Source organism: Salminus brasiliensis, chromosome 2 (genome assembly GCF_030463535.1).
Source record: "Salminus brasiliensis chromosome 2, fSalBra1.hap2, whole genome shotgun sequence".
Lineage (NCBI taxonomy): Eukaryota > Metazoa > Chordata > Actinopteri > Characiformes > Bryconidae > Salminus > Salminus brasiliensis.
In genome coordinates, this window is record NC_132879.1 from 47032236 (window position 1) to 47051082 (window position 18847).

Consider the following 18847-nt stretch of genomic DNA (forward strand, 5'->3'; position numbering starts at 1 on the left):
GAGTTTATCTTAAGTAACAGATGTTCCCTCAGTAAGGGTGTGTGTGTGTGTGTGTGTGGTTTACTGATACCATCAACTTTGAACAGATGCAACATTTACCTTAGATTAGGATGGCAAGTATTTGTAGTAATCCAAGATACAAACACCACTCTGTACAGAACACAGCATATTCTGAGTTTATTTGAATGTAGAAAACCTGCATGAAAAGTCTTTTACCAAAATATTTCACATGGTGCCTCTCTCATTCCTAAGGTCACGGAAGATACCAGAATGCTCATAACAGTAACAGTAATCATGATGTTGATGATATGACTATCATCAACACCCCCCCCCCTATCCAACATGGACAAAAGTGATTTGTGACCAATACCCTAATGTGGAATTCAGCAGACTGTGACCAATCTAAGTTTCCACCTAAATGTAGGTGTAATTCCTGATCTCTGACCGAGCTCTGTAAACTGCTTCTGATGCAGGTCAAATAGTGTGTATAATATAATTTTTTTTTTAAATATCATATTAAAGCACAGGGACATTGGATATGAGATTCATTATGTAATATGTATACACAGATCAGCCATGACATTAGCACCACTGACCCGTGAAGTGAAAAACCTTGATTAGCTTCATCTACAGTGACATCTGTCAAGTGGTAGGTTCTGCATATTAGGCAGCAAGAGAACCGTCAGTTCTTGAAGGTGATGTGTTAAACGCAGGCATAAGAATCCGAGCCACTCTGACCAAGGGCCAAATTGTGTTGGCTAGACAACTGGGTCAGAGCATCTCCAAAACAGGCAGGTCTTGGGGGGTTTTGTTGTGGTATGCAGTGGTCGATGCCCAAGAAAAGTTGTCCACGGAAGGACAACCATTGTAAAGGCGAAAGGGTTCATGAATGCAGTCCATGGAGGACTCACGGCACAACTTGCAGGACTTAAAGGATGCTAATGTCTTGGTGCCAGATACCACAGAACACCTTCAGAGTTCTTGCCTTTAGCACAGGAGAGACCCTTTTCAATATTGGTGGTGTTGCGTGATGTTATGGCTGATCGGTATATGTGGTGTGCATACATGTATAGCTTTGTAGAGGGGGAAAAAATGAGGTAACATGGTTGTAGTATAAATTGGAACATATACTGACTTTAACATCTCGTTCATCACAGAAACTTTAACAAGTTTAATTCCAAATCCTGGGGACAACAATTGGTTCACAGTTTAGTTTTTCTTAATTAGCTTGACAGCTTATTGTGAATTGCATGCATCAGAGCAGGGCTAAAAATACTTCTGGGCAGCAGTTTGAATCCCAAACACTATGTCTGACCCCTGCTTTGCACTACTTCACTATACTAAATCATTCAAGTAATTACTGTTCCTCATCTTCTGCTCTGTGCTAAGTTAGACTGGTCACTAATAATTTGCCACATAGCAGTATCTAAAAATAAGCACACAAAAGACTGGGAGAATAAGTCATCACTAGGAATGACTGAAAAGAACTGGATGGCCCCCAAAACGCTTTAACAGTTCATTGCAAGTTCCAGTAGCATTTCTGAATTATAAGGAGCACCCTGAAGGGTCTACTCTGAAAATGGCAATAACAAAATGAGTTAAATTCAGTTGTACAGCATTGATTACATAGGAATGCTTATTAGATAATTAGTCTTAGAGCAGGAAATCACCAAAATGTGCAAGTCAGTGGACCCTTCAGAAGTAGGGTTGGAAGCCCCTGTTCTAGACAGTGATGTCCTGCTGTCATTTTTTCTGGAATGCCAACTTTAAGTAGGACTAGAAATTTGTTACCATACGATGTGACCAAGTTCAGACCCTCTCACATAGAGCCCTGTTGACCTCTTCGCATAATGACCTCCTCTCCAGCCGCCAACTTCTTGTACAGCTCCTTCAGTTCTTCAGGATGTGGGGCCTTGGAACCTGGAGTTTGTGGCAGGTCAAAATCAGACGACACCTGCGAGTCAGACATCACTTCTGTGCAGCCCGCTCCTTCTGGTTGGTCCTTACGAACTTCACTGATTGCTGGTTCTGTCTCAAGCGGCGTGTGAGAACGATTTTCTGATGAGTGGCTGGACTTTCTGTTAAATTGATTGCTGGACTGTCTGGCACTGTTGTGATCTGGTTGGAACACTATTGTGTCAAGTTGACTGGGATTTTCCATACCTTCGTCTGATATATGGGTAGACTGGGATGACGCCATGTGAACAGATTCTGACTCCTCATCGCCATCAAAGAGTTCCGGAGATTGTGAAGTTGTGTAATATGAGGATCGCGTCTGGCTGGTCTGACAGTTGTCCAGTTCACAGCTGTCGTCGGTCAGAACCGGCTCCGCTTTGAAGAACGTATCCCAGCAGGGTGGAGGGGGCAGGTCTGAATCAGAATGGGGTGGGGCCATTTCCGAACTAGGCCTGTCTGACTGCAAAGAAGTTGGAGTCGGTGGGGCATCACTAGACGGGTGGTATGCAGGTTTGGAATTTAAAAGCTCCTCCTCTTCATCTTCATCTTCTTCATCGTCATTGGATTCAGTGCAGTCCATATAGTTGGACGACTGCACTATGGGCCCCAGCTCTGGAAGAGTTGGCACTTGGTTGTCTTTGGGAACCGTTTTTTCCAGGCTACAGTGTAGTCTGACCTCATTCACTGCCTGCTTCTTTCTCCTAGGTGCCACAGCAACCTTCCCAAACAGCTCGTCTTCACTGTCCGAGCCTGAGACACACAAGTCTTGTGAATTTTTTAAAGGCATATTATGTAACAAACATTTTCAAATCTGGTATTCAAATCCTTCAGTGTTACATAATCAAATTTAATTAGGAAATGACACCATGTGAAGGCTATGTGTCTGTGCTATAATAAAGCCATTATAGGGCTACTGAAAAGGCATTAGAGAGCTGTTCTTAAGCTATTATTATAATGACTTGCAATGCTATTATTAGCAACCACAAAATAGATATGATAGTGTGGTTACATTTTCATGGAGACTGATCTTTTATTTCACAGCCATAGTGAATTTGCATATTGATAGATGAAGGGTTCTGATAAAGTCATTATCTTATCATAATTTACTCGTTTCATTAAAGGCATGAAAGACCTTATTCAAACTGTGTAATTGGTAAAACAGTTGAAATAAGGCAAAAGTAAAAGATTATGGTGCATGACACACACACACACACACACACACACACACACACACACACACACGGGTGGTAATACCTTCTGATGTGCACTCTTTCCTGGCTCGTTTCAGCATTCCAAGTGGCTTATAGATCACCCCATTCCTTCCAGTATGTTTCCTGCACATAGGCTTCAACCTGAACAAACGAAGCAACTCTTAGAGTAAACAACCTGATCAAACTGTGCAACACAAAGAAAACAGGGAATACTTACAGCTCAGTAACCTCCTCTACTGTTCGACCCAGTGGAACTACATTAGGGTAAATATTCACGGGACCGATGTAGGAGAGAAAATCTTTGATCTGAAAATAGAACAATGGAAACATAGTGATTAGGCCCAAGTAATGCACAAATTACATACTGTAGTGCTTTGATGTTCTTGGTGTTAAAACGTTTCTCACCTCTGAGTACGAGGAGTGGAAAGAAAAACATGCCCTGTAAGAACTTCCACCCATCCTGAAAACACAAATTGAGTGCTCCCTTTACCAGTATTGTAATACATGTTAGGCTACCGTAAACGTTTAAATAACATTAAGAATGCCGTACTATAGTTATACTTTGTATAATAAAAAAATAAGTTTTTTTGATGATCATCCAGAGCACAGCTGTAGTCTCAAAAGAAGGCGTAGCCTAGAGTTCACAACTAGGTTACTTGGCTCATGACAGACTATTAAATATGCCTATACAGCAGGTACTCAGGACTCATGTAAATGCAGCAATTAGCACCTACAACATCAAAGTGGTGTCATGAAAGAACAAAATCTTGGGATAGGAACATGCCTGAAGCCCCTCCTTCCATTTCTACTTTGGTCATGTGTCTTCGCAGCCCTCCACCACCCGACCTCCTCCGTTTGATCCCTACCATCTAGCATTACTGGCTCCGCTTATTTGATGGGCTTATTACCACAAAGCAGAAGCCACTCAAACTCCAGCACAAAGTCCTCTGAGACCCCCTCCTTAGCCTTCTTCTGAATTATCATAAGCTGAAGGCAAGGTCCAAACTAGCAAAGGAAGAACATCAAAATAACAATACTGTTTTTGCACTCATGGCAGAGTTAGTGCAAAAACAGTATTGCTATTTTGATGTTCTACCTTGCCTTCAGCTTATGATAATAAGGCAAGGCAATTCTGTAACTGTAAGGCATTCTTAATGTTATTTAAACGTTTACAGTAGTCAACTCATAACTCTGCCTGCAATCAATTTCTATTGATCCATTTACCATGACACAATGTAACGCATAGTGGCCCATTATATGGTCAATTATATGGTCCAATGAAGCTGAAACATTGGCCCTGTGACGACTTCTTGTTTTTCACATTTTCTGCTCTTTTGTAAGCATAGAGAAAAGGTTTGAAATCACCAAGACTGAATATAAACATAGCTTTGACAAATAGAAGATCAATTTGAGAGTCAACTTTCATTATCAGTTTTATGACAAAAATAAATGAAAATAACTTTACTGCTGAATATTGCATTTACCGTACAATAACCTTGGTCTTCCTGGTCCTTTCCCCAAACCACATGGTAGAGGGCTTAATACTGATAATGCGCAGCGGTGTGCCGTCCGGAGCTGTGCAGCCACATGGCAGCCTGTTTGCTCTGAAGAGCTCCTCATCCTGTCACAAAACCAAGGTAACAAGACCACAACATCAGCATCACCGAGGGATACATAAGGAAAGGTGATTAGTAGAGCAGGAAAGGTAACATGCCTTGGGGTGCCTGCAGGCATGGATCTGTGTTGTTCTATTGGTGGTCACATGACACAGAATCTCTGGCATTTTCCTGTAGGTGTCCAGGCTGTTCACATGCACCTACAGCACAAAGACAGAGATTCAATCAATATTTAGCCAATATTTAGCCACATACCTAATGCATTGTTTCTTTTCCTTTATTGGTAAAGGTAAAAAGGTAACGGTGCACATATTTGTCACTGTACAGTGTACACATGTGTCCTCCACATTTAACCCATCTGTGGTAGTGAACACACACTCACACACACACACTAGTGCACTAGGGGCAGTGAGTACACACACCCAGAGCGGTGGGCAGCGAGCCACCACTGCCCTATTATTAGGTAGTAGGTAGTATTTGGAAAGGATTATAAAGGTTTCTCTGCAAGACAAACTAACCTGTGAGGTGAATTCCTCTCCCAGGTTGGTGAAGAGGTATTCATAACCATATGCTGCTTTGCAGTTCAACCAAACTACATGGTATGGGCTTAGAGTAATCCAATCTTGAATCAGCTCCCTTATACCAACCAAGCAAGCCTCCTAAATCAAAGCAATGTGGTATAATGACATAACAACTATTAACATTCATAACATTGGCATAAAGCCACACAAATGGGCCTGTGAGTGTAGGACCCTGCCCCAAATGCTTACCCTGCTAGGAATCTGATAGAACTTGGGGTCATAAAAAGTAGTGTCCAAATAAACGCTCTTAATGTCTTTTACTCTGAAAGAAGAAGGAGAAAGACATTTAGAGACAGTGTAGTTCTGACAACTTATATTAAAGTACAGCACAACTGCTTTAGAAATAATTCAGTACATCTGGGGAGTTGCCTTTGGATATAAACTGGTAACGTTTTTTTTTTTTTTTTTTTTTAACACATTACAACAAAGCTACATATAAATAGGTTACGTGGAACAGGGGGATGTAAAAATGGGTCACACCAAAGTAAGTGAAAATTTTGTGCTATACACCTGTCTCCAGAGTGCAGGTGCTCCATCCTTGCTGCATCTCCCATAGCTAGTCGGAAGTCTCCGGTGTACAGCACTGTGCCCTGAGCTCCCTCAAAGAGAAACCTGCAAAGGACAAGGGCATATACTGGCAAATCAAGCCATAGTTGGCTAACAAGTCGATTTGGAAGTAAAACAACTAAGCACGATCAATATCTTTAAATCTGCACACTAAAAAAGGCTGTCAGGTGCAAAATGTGGAACCCTGAATGGCAATTACTTACATAACCGATCCAGGGCAGTGTCCAGCTGGAAGCAGAGTGACAACTACATCCTCTGACTGAAAAACAGAGAGAGCATGCAAGTAACATTGCAGTCATGGCATTTTCCAGCCTGGCAAGAACACTACGCTACACTTATGAAAGACTCTACATTACACTACATTCACTGTGGATCAGAGCATCACCAAATGCCATAAAGAATGAGTATTTTCAGCTGATAATACAGAATAAACTCGAGCACTGTGTGTAAAGAACATAATAAATCATGGCCGTCATCTAGGGCTGGGTGATTTGGTACAAATATTATAGCATGAGATTTAAAGACATTGTCACAATACACGTGAACACAGACCAAATGCATCAGTTGCGAGTCTTAAAAACTAATATTCAAACACTCTTCCATACTATTCAAAATGTGCTGCTTTTAACTTAACTTTCAATGGAAGTCAAAGTACAAAATATATTATTACATGTAAATTTTACTGGTCCAACATGCAAAATATTAAAACTGCCACATTAAAATTATGTTAAAAAGTAAAAGATGGCAAAAAAAAAAACAATACAATGTTTTGTCCACAAAAGGAATCAACTCTATTTCTCCAAGTCATTTTCTGTCCATTTAGATTTATTCTTTTTTTGTTAAACATTGCTGCAAACATCTCTTACTTTCAGCTTTCACATTGTATTCAAACTCCAAGGAGATTCCTACAGACAAATCCATTCTTTCATTAAAATGAAAATATGTTTTATGCTCTGGTGTTAATTGTTAATAAGGCTAGATAATCTGGTTACCTGCAAAATCTGTGTAGATGTTGCCAAATAAAACGTAGTGCTGACTAGCTCCATATTTCTACAGGAAGATATCCAACTGTCCAAATATCCAGAATGTCCTGCACAGCTTTGTTAGACGGCAACGCCAAACCCAAGTCCATGAGCCGAGCAAAGCAGTGGACGGATGAGGTGGAGAACCTCTACAGATTTCAACAGGCAGGATACAGGGATGAGATGCTGACTGCTGCTGGAAGTACCAATGCAAGTCCCACTGCTGTTCTTTACACCCAGTGAAGTTGTTTTTTATAGTGACTATACATTAGGGCTGGCCAGTATGACGATATTTTAGCGTATCGTGATAAACAATGTGCTTTTCTAAGCTGATCGAGGATACTGTCAGTGCTTAATGAACACTGATCAGCTGCAGGTTTCATTACAGACAGTGTAATCAGACTGGTTTAATTAGATGAAGAGCAGCAGATGTATGTTGACCATATCACCCAGCCCCACTATACATATATAGATGCTATAATCTGCTCAGAATCAGGCAGGAGCAGCACTCACCTCTCCTGTGACTTCATCAATCAACGAGATATGGGTCGGACTGTCCAATTCAAGGGCGACCTGAAATTGCACGTTACAATCATACGACGCACCGATCGCAGCTCCATGACATAACTAGCTACATTTATAAACAGGTTCAAGAAGTATATTAGCTAGCTTACAACTTACAATGTGGTCTTCCCAGAATCTATATTTTCGATTACTCAGCAGCAGCTCCTTTGTGACAAACGAGCAGTACAGCTTCACAGTTAAACTACAGAAACAGAAAAGTGCAGGGTTCACAACAAATAATAGGCAGATCACATCTGGAAAGATCTGGAAAGACATAGGTTGCAACCTACCAAAACTTTAGTTTCCTTTTTAGCAAAGGTCCCTTTAATCCTTTCATATGATCTGTAGAAACAGAGTCATATCACACCAGAGCACTGACAGGGAACCAAAAGTATGTAAACATCTGGGTCATCTGGCTAATCACATGGATCCACCTCTCAAGCAACAATAAATACATGCCCTAAGCCTGTAACGCGTATGTGAGAAATGTGTTAGCTACGTTACCTTTATGGCAATGAGACAGAAAGTAAGCTCTGGCGTGTAGATTTTCTTTGTCAAAACGATCGATGGAGATGGTTGAGTACTCTTTCATCCGACCAGGAAAAGAGCTCATCTTGACAACTAACGCTAGCCTAGCTAGCCCTTCTAGCTTCCGTCTTTGAGCAGCGCAATGAGAAACGGTTAACTATGTCACCGAAATACGTTCACGCTTTCCCTTTGTCATCGAAACACACACACGTCCAAAACCATACTGAAATATAAACCTTGGAGACAACTCAAAATCATCGACCGAGAACTTCAGCATCGAGGCGGGCTGACACTGAGTGTCGAGTAGTACCGCGCAGTACAGCGACATCCAGCGGTCTAGCTCTGTCACTATTATTTTAGCTGGTGCTGTAAAATATCAGGACAAAAACATAAGAACGAAAACTAAATGGGTACATGTTTTCATTGTGAGGCATCTGATGATGATGTACTGAAAATACCAAATCTCCCTCTGTTCAAAACAGCTGGTAACCCCCTGGTTCGTTTATGGTTCACCAACACAAGCAGGAGACTTCCTGTTACATTGGTGTTGCTAGGCAACCTACAACAGCCTGCAAGATCACAACAAGGCTGATACAGGTCTGTTCTTCTACCAGTACGAAAATATCTTCACGTTTATTATTTAGACATCGTTTTATGATCAAAATCACACGAACAGATACTCTAGATCACTAGCAAACTAACCAGCTAGTGAAAATCAAGTGAAATAGTGAAATAGGCTTGAATTAAATCCAAAAACGTGATAATCTAGCGTGCAATCTAGTGCTAGGTGATAGCTATAGTAAGATTATCTAGCTAGCTAGCATTACCTGCTAAATCGTGTTTGCTAGTTAAAAAGATCGTGCAAAGCCATTTTAAACCATTTGAGGACTGGATTATTGGACTTTAAAAGAATTAAAGAAGTTGGCTATAGATACCTCCTTAAATGAAAATATGTTTTAAGCTCTGGTGTTAATTGTTAATAAGGCTAGATAATCTGGTTACCTGCAAAATCTGTGTAGATGTTGCCAAATAAAACGTAGTGCTGACTAGCTCCATATTTCTACAGGAAGATATCCAACTGTCCAAATATCCAGAATGTCCTGCACAGCTTTGTTAGACGGCAACGCCAAACCCAAGTCCATGAGCCGAGCAAAGCAGTGGACGGATGAGGTGGAGAACCTCTACAGATTCCAACAGGCAGGATACAGGGATGAGATGCTGACTGCTGCTGGAAGTACCAATGCAAGTCCCACTGCTGTTCTTTACACCCAGTGAAGTTGTTTTTTATAGTGACTATACATTAGGGCTGGCCAGTATGACGATATTTTAGCGTATCGTGATAAACAATGTGCTTTTCTAAGGAGATCGAGGATACTGTCAGTGCTTAATGAACACTGATCAGCTGCAGGTTTCATTACAGACAGTGTAATCAGACTGGTTTAATTAGATGAAGAGCAGCAGATGTATGTTGACCATATCACCCAGCCCCACTATACATATATAGCTAGATGCTATAATCTGCTCAGAATCAGGCAGGAGCAGCACTCACCTCCCCTGTGACTTCATCAATCAACGAGATATGGGTCGGACTGTCCAATTCAAGGGCGACCTGAAATTGCACGTTACAATCATACGACGCACCGATCGCAGCTCCATGACATAACTAGCTACATTTATAAACAGGTTCAAGAAGTATATTAGCTAGCTTACAACTTACAATGTGGTCTTCCCAGAATCTATATTTTCGATTACTCAGCAGCAGCTCCTTTGTGACAAACGAGCAGTACAGCTTCACAGTTAAACTACAGAAACAGAAAAGTGCAGGGTTCACAACAAATAATAGGCAGATCACATCTGGAAAGATCTGGAAAGACATAGGTTGCAACCTACCAAAACTTTAGTTTCCTTTTTAGCAAAGGTCCCTTTAATCCTTTCATATGATCTGTAGAAACAGAGTCATATCACACCAGAGCACTGACAGGGAACCAAAAGTATGTAAACATCTGGGTCATCTGGCTAATCACATGGATCCACCTCTCAAGCAACAATAAATACATGCCCTAAGCCTGTAACGCGTATGTGAGAAATGTGTTAGCTACGTTACCTTTATGGCAATGAGACAGAAAGTAAGCTCTGGCGTGTAGATTTTCTTTGTCAAAACGATCGATGGAGATGGTTGAGTACTCTTTCATCCGACCAGGAAAAGAGCTCATCTTGACAACTAACGCTAGCCTAGCTAGCCCTTCTAGCTTCCGTCTTTGAGCAGCGCAATGAGAAACGGTTAACTATGTCACCGAAATACGTTCACGCTTTCCCTTTGTCATCGAAACACACACACGTCCAAAACCATACTGAAATATAAACCTTGGAGACAACTCAAAATCATCGACCGAGAACTTCAGCATCGAGGCGGGCTGACACTGAGTGTCGAGTAGTACCGCGCAGTACAGCGACATCCAGCGGTCTAGCTCTGTCACTATTATTTTAGCTGGTGCTGTAAAATATCAGGACAAAAACATAAGAACGAAAACTAAATGGGTACATGTTTTCATTGTGAGGCATCTGATGATGATGTACTGAAAATACCAAATCTCCCTCTGTTCAAAACAGCTGGTAACCCCCTGGTTCGTTTATGGTTCACCAACACAAGCAGGAGACTTCCTGTTACATTGGTGTTGCTAGGCAACCTACAACAGCCTGCAAGATCACAACAAGGCTGATACAGGTCTGTTCTTCTACCAGTACGAAAATATCTTCACGTTTATTATTTAGACATCGTTTTATGATCAAAATCACACGAACAGATACTCTAGATCACTAGCAAACTAACCAGCTAGTGAAAATCAAGTGAAATAGTGAAATAGGCTTGAATTAAATCCAAAAACGTGATAATCTAGCGTGCAATCTAGTGCTAGGTGATAGCTATAGTAAGATTATCTAGCTAGCTAGCATTACCTGCTAAATCGTGTTTGCTAGTTAAAAAGATCGTGCAAAGCCATTTTAAACCATTTGAGGACTGGATTATTGGACTTTAAAAGAATTAAAGAAGTTGGCTATAGATACCTCCTTAAATGAAAATATGTTTTAAGCTCTGGTGTTAATTGTTAATAAGGCTAGATAATCTGGTTACCTGCAAAATCTGTGTAGATGTTGCCAAATAAAACGTAGTGCTGACTAGCTCCATATTTCTACAGGAAGATATCCAACTGTCCAAATATCCAGAATGTCCTGCACAGCTTTGTTAGACGGCAACGCCAAACCCAAGTCCATGAGCCGAGCAAAGCAGTGGACGGATGAGGTGGAGAACCTCTACAGATTCCAACAGGCAGGATACAGGGATGAGATGGAGTACAGACAAATCAAACAGGTGGAGGTAACTATCACTCACTTCAGTATCAAACAGGCCTAGCTGATAGTTTAGCCATAAGCAGTGGTTGTTTATATATATATATATATATATATATATATATATATATATATATATATATATATAAATTGCCTGTAAAATGCTCCATTTTGTACTTTCAGATTGACCGGTGGCCAGAAACAGGGTTTGTGAAGAAGCTTCAGAGACGAGACAACACATTTTATTACTATAACAAAAAGAGGGAGTGTGAGGACAGAGAGGTTCACAAAGTCAAAGTGTATGCATACTGACACCATTGACCTCAACAGCACTTCCTCTTTTCTCCAGTCTTTTCTCTTGTCTTGCTTTTTAAACTATTTTATTACATTATACATATATATATCATTTTGAATCTGTCTTTATCACAGTAGGAATTTATCTGAAAATAAACTTGTAGTTTGATATTGCCCATTCTGTCTGTGTTAAAATGTGGGAAGTTGGTAGAGCTCCTACCGACTACCAAGAGTTTCAAAGCAAAGTTCCAGCAGATAAATGAATCAATCAAGATGCCTTTCAGCTTTCAGCTTTACTTTCAAGGGGTTTAACAAAAAACACTCACAAAATCTTTGCAGTCAATAACAGTCAAAAGTCTGGAACCCATAGACATCACCAAGTGCTGAGTTTCCTCTGTTGAGATGTTTTGCCACGCTTTTGCTTCAGCTGCCTTCAGTTGCTGCTTGTTTGTGGGTTTTTCTGCCTTTAGTTTTGTCTTCAGTAAGTGAAAAGTATGCCCAGTTGGGTCAAGGTCAGATGACCGAATCTGCCATTTCTGAACACTTCTTTGTTTTAAGATGCGCTTGTTTTGCTTTTGCAGCATGTTTTGGGTTTGTATCCATCCACCTTATTAGTTTTGCAGCATTTGAATGACTGAGCTGACGGTATAGCTCTATACTCTTCAGAATTCACCCTGCTACTTCTATCAGCAGTCACATCATCAGTAAACACCAGTGACCCAGTTCCATTAGCGGCCATACATGCCCATGTCATAACAGTGCCTTCACCATGTTTGACAGAGGATGTGGTATGCTTCAGATCCTGAGCCCTTCCTTTCCTCCTTCATATGTTTTTTCCCCATTATTCTGGTCTATGTTCATTTTGTTCATCCGTCCATTAACTGGCCAGGCCCTTTTAGATGTATTCTTGCTAAGTCTAATGTGGCCTTTCTGTTCTGTTCTGTTACCAGTGGTTTGCATCTTGAACTACACCCTTCATGAAGGTGCCTCTTCGTTGTAGACTTTGACAGCTATACGCCTACCTCCTCGAGAGTGGAAATAATTCTGTGTTCATTCATTTTAGTTGTCCTCCAGGATATTCCAGCTTGCCAGTGCATTTCTTCTTTGTAAGAATATACCAAACCTTTTTTTTTCAGTCTTATAATGGCCTCCTTCAGTTGCATTGACTAAAATTTAGCACTTGGAATCAACATTAGACCTTTTTTCCCCTTAATTTATCATATATGACAAAGGAAACAGAGTCAAACTCATAAAAAGAGTGTCACTGTCCAAATACTTATGGTGCTGGTAGCGAGTCTGTGTAATATTATCCTAAAGTCATTGCATTTCTATGATGGATTCCTCATCCAATTCCAGATATCTGTCTGTTTATGTTACACCTCCAGGCTAGTGAGAAAAATAACAAAAAAAAATTGTGTTTATTTGATACTTTCGTGATAAGAATTCGCAGTAATCGATTGCTTGACATCTTCCCCATGAGTATAGGAGACATGCTGTGTTCACAGCCCGTGTTTAGGACAGTGTGCCTTTAAGAGTACGTCATGTCCTCTCGCTGCAATACATCCGCGATTTACTCTGCTCTTTGAAGTTATGATCATAACGAGGCTTTAAGAAGTTTACCAGGCTTTAATATCGTGCCCGCTAGAGGTTATTAAATTTTTTTGGGGGTAAGTAAGATGCCATTCTATTTAGTGCTTTAACCGGGCAGATTTTGCCCTGTGTTATTTAGTTTTCCTGCTTTCATGCGGCCATCGGTGAGCCCGTTAGCTAACTGTGAGTGGCTAACGGTGAGTGGCTAACGGTGAGTGGCTAACGGTCGCCACAGTGATTGAGCCGCTCTGCTCAAAACACCAAATAACAGTTTTAGCTACCAGCGCTGCTGACAGCCAACTCACACACAGCGTGTTACATTTTGAGGATTATGCACGTTTATTAGTCTATTTGTTTGAATACCCGCACCTTAAGTTAATAATAAAGTGAATATTGATTTTATCTAGCTAATTAATTCATTAACTTGGCTGCATAATAAATGCGCTACCCTAAATGCAATAGTAGGTATCGCTAAAGTTAGCTAGCCAGCTTATGTAGCTCGATATCGGGCTGTGCTCTTCATATGCTGCTGCTGGTTTGGGAAGATGAGGAAAAGCTTGTTAAAACTGACATATCAGATTTATCCCGATATGGTTATAGCACACATTTAACGAGCAGTTAATGTTAATACTGTTTTTTTGTTGCTTCCAGGTGTTGGAGCCGCTGGTTTTAACGAAATGGTCTTCCCTTGGATTGCTCCGATACACCGTGCTTTAATAATTACATTAAAATGAAGTTCTTCATCCTTTTCCAAGGTAAGTGCTGATATAATGTGGAAGGGCAATAATGGTAAACAGGGCACATGCATGTGAAACTGAGTGGCTAGCCCTGCATCCTTCACGGGTGTGAACCATGTTTGTGAATATGACGTTAGCTAGCTACTTAAGTTGTGTAGTTCAAGCTGATCCCTGTTATGCTGCCAAGTATTCAGGACTTTACAACTGTACAAGACAAACAGAAGAGAATTTGGAGAGCTTTTGTGCTGATTCAGATCAGCTGCTCACATGACTGATCACACACAGTTTTAGTGCTGCGCTTATGGTTTCATGATCCACTCCTCAAGAACTAGCCCTCGGCCAAACAGCTGGGAGAAAGCCCTCCCTTGTTTTGTGAGTCAGTAGCCCCTTTGTATTACTGTAGATATTTCCTAAGAAAAGGGAGTTTGTGCAGTGTTTCCAGAAATCCTGTCTAAGTGTACGGATGTTGCTCTGAGGATGTTGGTGTATAATTCATTTTTCATCATGCTTGATGGTGATGTTATGGTGTGATATGGCTGCACAGTATGCGCAGAACTCCATATTAGGATTGGATTACTACATACCGGCCCTTATTCATCTGTTGTATATGGTGAAAATCCTTTAACATTCATGCATCACTTTTATTTTTGGTGTACATGTATGATCAGACTCTTGTCTGATTGGCGAGCATGTACATTTAAGTATGTGAGTTAAAAAAACGTAAAAATGTTCTTTTACATTCAAATGATCAAGCCCATTAGCGATATAAGTAATACTATAACAATAAAAATAGAAAGTAATTAGAATAAATTTACATTTACGGAATTTAGCAGACGCTCTTATCCAGAGCGACTTACAAAGTGCTTTGCTATTTACTCAAGAAAACCTTAGCTAGTTAGAATAGACTAATAATTCAAAGATACCTTTAAGCTTAGACATTAAGGTGACAATAGTACTCTATTCGAATACTATTAGAATACTAATTTTCACATGACGATCCTTACGCGAAAGCAGATGTACGTCTTGTTTTTATGTGCACACTAATATAAACTAAAACTAAGACCATTAACGTCCCAGTTAAACATATTGTGCTGTTCATTAAACCAGCGGTACAGTGAATAACTATAGCTCAAAATTCCAAACATGCAGCACAGTTAAAGCCACTCACAGAAAATATTTCCTTGTATTTAACCACTGTAAAGTGATTTCAGCTCTAGTCAGCCGAGAAACCGGTGCAGTGTTGGTGTCTTTGCACAGAAGCTCATTCCTTAACTGTGTCTCCACTCATTTTCCTGCCGTATGTCCTTGCAAACTGTTTTGAACCATTAAAGAATGTGTAATGTGTAAACATTATTGTGTAAAACATTATTGATTTTAATCACACTTTTGGTGTCTGTAACATAGCAATATTTTCAGGCACATAAACAACTATAACAGAGGGCTATACAAGCTAAAGTACAGCCTCCACACGGTGGGGTTAGTTCACAATCAAGCCTTGCAAAGAAAGAGTTTGGAAGTCTTATGCACAGATTTTATAGATGTAAAATTTTTGTAAAGTTTATATATATAACATATAACATTTTCAGTAATTTCAATTATCTTCAGTAATTGTGTTCAATTGGGATGCAGATATGTTTATGTATTTATGTTGTAAAGCTAATTTGGCTCAATCAGGTTATTTTGCGCCCCGGTCCTGTCCAAGTGTCTAAATGCTGAGTATCGGCTGATACTAATCCAATATTTGTGTTAGTATGAATAATACAGCCACACAGTTTAGATAAGATGTGCTGATGATTAATTCGTTCAGTATTTTTAGTAACATTTTCTATAATGAGACCTGGGCTGATTAATCTTTTCTTAACATTACTGTTTTATAAGTTTAATATCTTATAATCCATACAGCTCCCAGTCAAAATGCAGTCAAGTCACTTTTTATTGTGGGTGAATGCTGTGATTTCAAAACAAGGAAAGGTGTGTGGTTCTCCCGCTGGTAAAACAGAGCGTTTTAGTGATAGTATTATAAAGTGTCAGATACTATAGTCTGTTTTTATATTCTTCTGGAAAATAGCTCCACATTGCAGACTCTAAACTCTGTTATTTACCTTCTGAGAATGTCTGCTCTGCAGTATTTTTCGTTATTGGCATTTTGAGGATACCCGGTGATGCTCTGAACACCTTTGTTAAAACAAAGACTAGATTGGGATTGAAATTTGTGTATTTGTATCTGTATCAACAGTATTGTAGTGTGTTTTATTCTGAATTGTTTGTAAAATAGTCATATGACATCTTTATCAGGTAGCCCCCAGTAGGTGATGTGCTGGCAGTAAACCTCACTGTGGAGCTAACCCGCCTGTGGAAGAAAGGAGCATGCAGTGCCAGCCTCCACTCAGGAGGGGGCACTGCTGCTAGAAGAAAAGAGGGTGCTGGGAGTGAACAAATCAGGCCATGGATGACTTTAATGCACGTACCTACGGCACAAGTGGCCTGGATGACAGACCTCTGTTTGGGGAGACCTCAGCAAGGGTAGGTGCAAAAAATTAAATAAATAAATAATAAAAGTCTCTCGAAAATTCCACTTGTTTTCTTGGGCAGTGTGTAGATCATTAGGTGATCCACCTTAAAAACACATCAGATTTGTTGTCGTCTTTGTGCACTGATATCAGCGGAATAGCCGGTTCAAAGTCTTGATTCTAGGAAATGAAGGCTTGGCTCAATTCCATGAAATTGAGCCCATCGTATTCTGTATTCGTAATCTGTTAGCTGTAAAGACAGGTGAAGACCAGTATTTCACCCTGTATTTCTTTGTATTTCAGGATAGGCTCATCAATTTAGTATTTGGTGGAATTACATCTTTACTTGTGATAGTAAGTTCTATCTATTATATTTTGAAAAATTACAAGTATGATTTTGTGTAAAATGATGTAACTTCTGATGAATCCTGTTTTTCCACTCTTCTACAGGTGACCATAATTAGTTCCTTTGTATTTCCCTCGCTGCCACCAAAGCCACTGAACATTTTCTTTGCCATCTGTATCTTGCTGGTGTGTGGCTCAGTGATGGTTCTGGTAAGTAAAATGCATAAAATACACCTGCTCCTATTCTTAAAGGATTTCAGTGTACCTATAAAAACACTATAGCCTTGTTATTATGTATCTTAACGGCTTCAAAATCATGTTGATGGTCCGCTGACTTGTAATAGGGAGAATGGGGTCTTTATCTTTGCCACTCTGGGCTGGACATCTACAACTACACTGTGTAATGTTGGTGGTGCTGCACAGGACCTCTAATGAGAACTGTGTAACACTGTGTAAAAAATCCTGTATTGTTACTCTAATGCTCTCATGGGCACTTGCTTCTTTTACTTCAGATGATGTTGTGTATCTCTCAGCTTGTCAACAAATGAATGTTGAGCATGTCCATAGGAGGGGGCTCCAAGCACGATTAGTATTGACCAAACAGGTGTGCAACTGTAGAGGGAAGCCTGAGCAAAACAATTACAATTCTTGCATAATGCTGCGTTAAGCAGTAGCAGTAGTTTTTTCCAGGGAAGAATATGTGGTACTGTCAGTTTAGGGCCTGTTTAAGACCTGGTATTAACATCAGTTTTTAACATTCAAATAATATCTGGGTATATGCATCCCCAGGGTAACCAGACGAGATCAGATTTTACTTTCCCAAGCACAGGAGACTGTAAACAGTTTAGAGTTATAGTGGGGTTTCTGCAGTGCTGTGGAAAAGTAGATGGTTCTTGCATTTCTAAAACGGCTCCATCAGAAAATGCGATGGATTGTTTAAACTGCAAGACTCACTGAACACCTCAGAAATCGAGTTTAGTAATATACAAAAAAATCTGCATATCAAAAAAATGTTCCCAGAAGCTTTAATGGAACATTAATAATCTCTTCACATGGATACGTTTTTGTTGTTGTTGTTGTTGTTCTTGATATTTGATGATAACTATGTAAACACAATTGTGTGTATGTATGTGTGTGTGTGTGTTTTGAAATGTGTAACTGAGAAATTCGATTTCTGTTTCTCTCTCAGATCTTCTGGTACAGACAGGGAGAACTGGAGCCCAAGTTCCGCAACCTGATCTACTACATGCTCTGTTCCATTATCTTGCTATGCATTTGTGCCAACTTGTACTTTCACGATGTGGGACATGACAAACAGAGCAATGCCTTATGATGGGAACATGAACTTTTTCACAGTAGAGAACCGTTCCTATCCATGCGGGTCGACCAGAACACCACACTTAGAACTGAAGAGTTCTCAAGTGTGGGTTTTAAAAAAGTCTTTGGGGGGGGCGGGGGGGGAGGAGAAGTATTTCTTCCTACAGCCCCTTGGGGGGGCCAGGCCAGTCTGCCTTCTGAAGTGGACCAATGTATCATAGATGCAAACATATGCATAAATCAATAGCACTCTGGGAGCTTATGCAGGTATTTTGCACCCTGATTTCTGTACACAGCTTGCATAGCTAAAAATGCCAATGTAATTGCGAGACCAAGTTCTGGAATAAGCCATGGTTATGCTGCATAAAGCTTTTATATTTGTTGTACATTACACAAGAAACATACATTCCCAATTGAGATTACTTGCGATTTTGATTATGGGGGATAAAAAAAAGCAATCTTGAAATTCTAGCACTTATGAAAACAGACTCTGTTTCCAAATCACCGGACACTGTGTTATTTGATATGGTAAAGATCAATGATTGTTGATAAGTTGATATAATGTGCATTTACATGTACAAAATAAATATGTATTACCATTGTTTGATATGTGTATGTATTTTCTCTTTTGGGTAATAAGTGAGATTTCATCTTCTCAGCCAAA

The 18847-nt window shown here is 40.0% G+C and overlaps 3 protein-coding genes across 9 annotated transcripts; 2 read left to right on the top strand and 1 right to left on the bottom strand.

Moving 5' to 3' along the window:
- Window positions 1–164: 164 nt before the first annotated feature.
- Window positions 165–11383, bottom strand: dclre1c (DNA cross-link repair 1C, PSO2 homolog (S. cerevisiae)). Of its 5 annotated transcripts, XM_072672981.1 has the most exons (15): window positions 9763–9778; window positions 9595–9654; window positions 7808–7859; window positions 7635–7719; window positions 7467–7526; window positions 6135–6190; window positions 5875–5976; window positions 5554–5626; window positions 5302–5442; window positions 4882–4983; window positions 4652–4788; window positions 3573–3627; window positions 3385–3473; window positions 3211–3308; window positions 165–2706 (listed from the first exon to the last, which is right to left on the bottom strand). In XM_072672981.1, exons 3-15 carry the CDS (start codon window positions 7852–7854, stop codon window positions 1820–1822), a joined length of 1932 nt encoding a protein of 643 aa, XP_072529082.1. In that variant the 5' UTR covers window positions 7855–7859; window positions 9595–9654; window positions 9763–9778; the 3' UTR covers window positions 165–1819. The 5 variants fall into 5 exon arrangements, with proteins under 5 accessions (XP_072529082.1, XP_072529081.1, XP_072529083.1 ...); XM_072672980.1 differs by lacking the exons at window positions 7467–7526; window positions 7635–7719; window positions 7808–7859 and adding exons at window positions 9936–9987; window positions 10150–11383 and having other exon boundaries at window positions 9763–9847; XM_072672982.1 differs by lacking the exons at window positions 9595–9654; window positions 9763–9778 and adding an exon at window positions 9048–9576.
- meig1 (meiosis/spermiogenesis associated 1) lies at window positions 10669–11860 on the top strand. The gene is made up of 3 exons (XM_072672985.1): window positions 10669–10770; window positions 11240–11418; window positions 11574–11860. Exons 2-3 carry the CDS (start codon window positions 11269–11271, stop codon window positions 11700–11702), a joined length of 279 nt encoding a protein of 92 aa, XP_072529086.1. The 5' UTR covers window positions 10669–10770; window positions 11240–11268; the 3' UTR covers window positions 11703–11860.
- A 1341-nt stretch (window positions 11861–13201) lies between these two features.
- On the top strand, window positions 13202–18787 carry tmem243b (transmembrane protein 243, mitochondrial b). Of its 3 annotated transcripts, none has more exons than XM_072673932.1 (6): window positions 13202–13351; window positions 13926–14029; window positions 16307–16534; window positions 16825–16875; window positions 16972–17076; window positions 18056–18787. In XM_072673932.1, the coding sequence occupies exons 3-6, from the start codon at window positions 16457–16459 to the stop codon at window positions 18197–18199; spliced, it is 378 nt and encodes a 125-aa protein (XP_072530033.1). In that variant the 5' UTR covers window positions 13202–13351; window positions 13926–14029; window positions 16307–16456; the 3' UTR covers window positions 18200–18787. The 3 variants fall into 3 exon arrangements, with proteins under 3 accessions (XP_072530033.1, XP_072530034.1, XP_072530036.1); XM_072673933.1 differs by lacking the exon at window positions 13202–13351 and adding an exon at window positions 13393–13499; XM_072673935.1 differs by lacking the exon at window positions 13202–13351 and adding an exon at window positions 13393–13485.
- The last annotated feature ends 60 nt before the right edge of the window (window positions 18788–18847 follow it).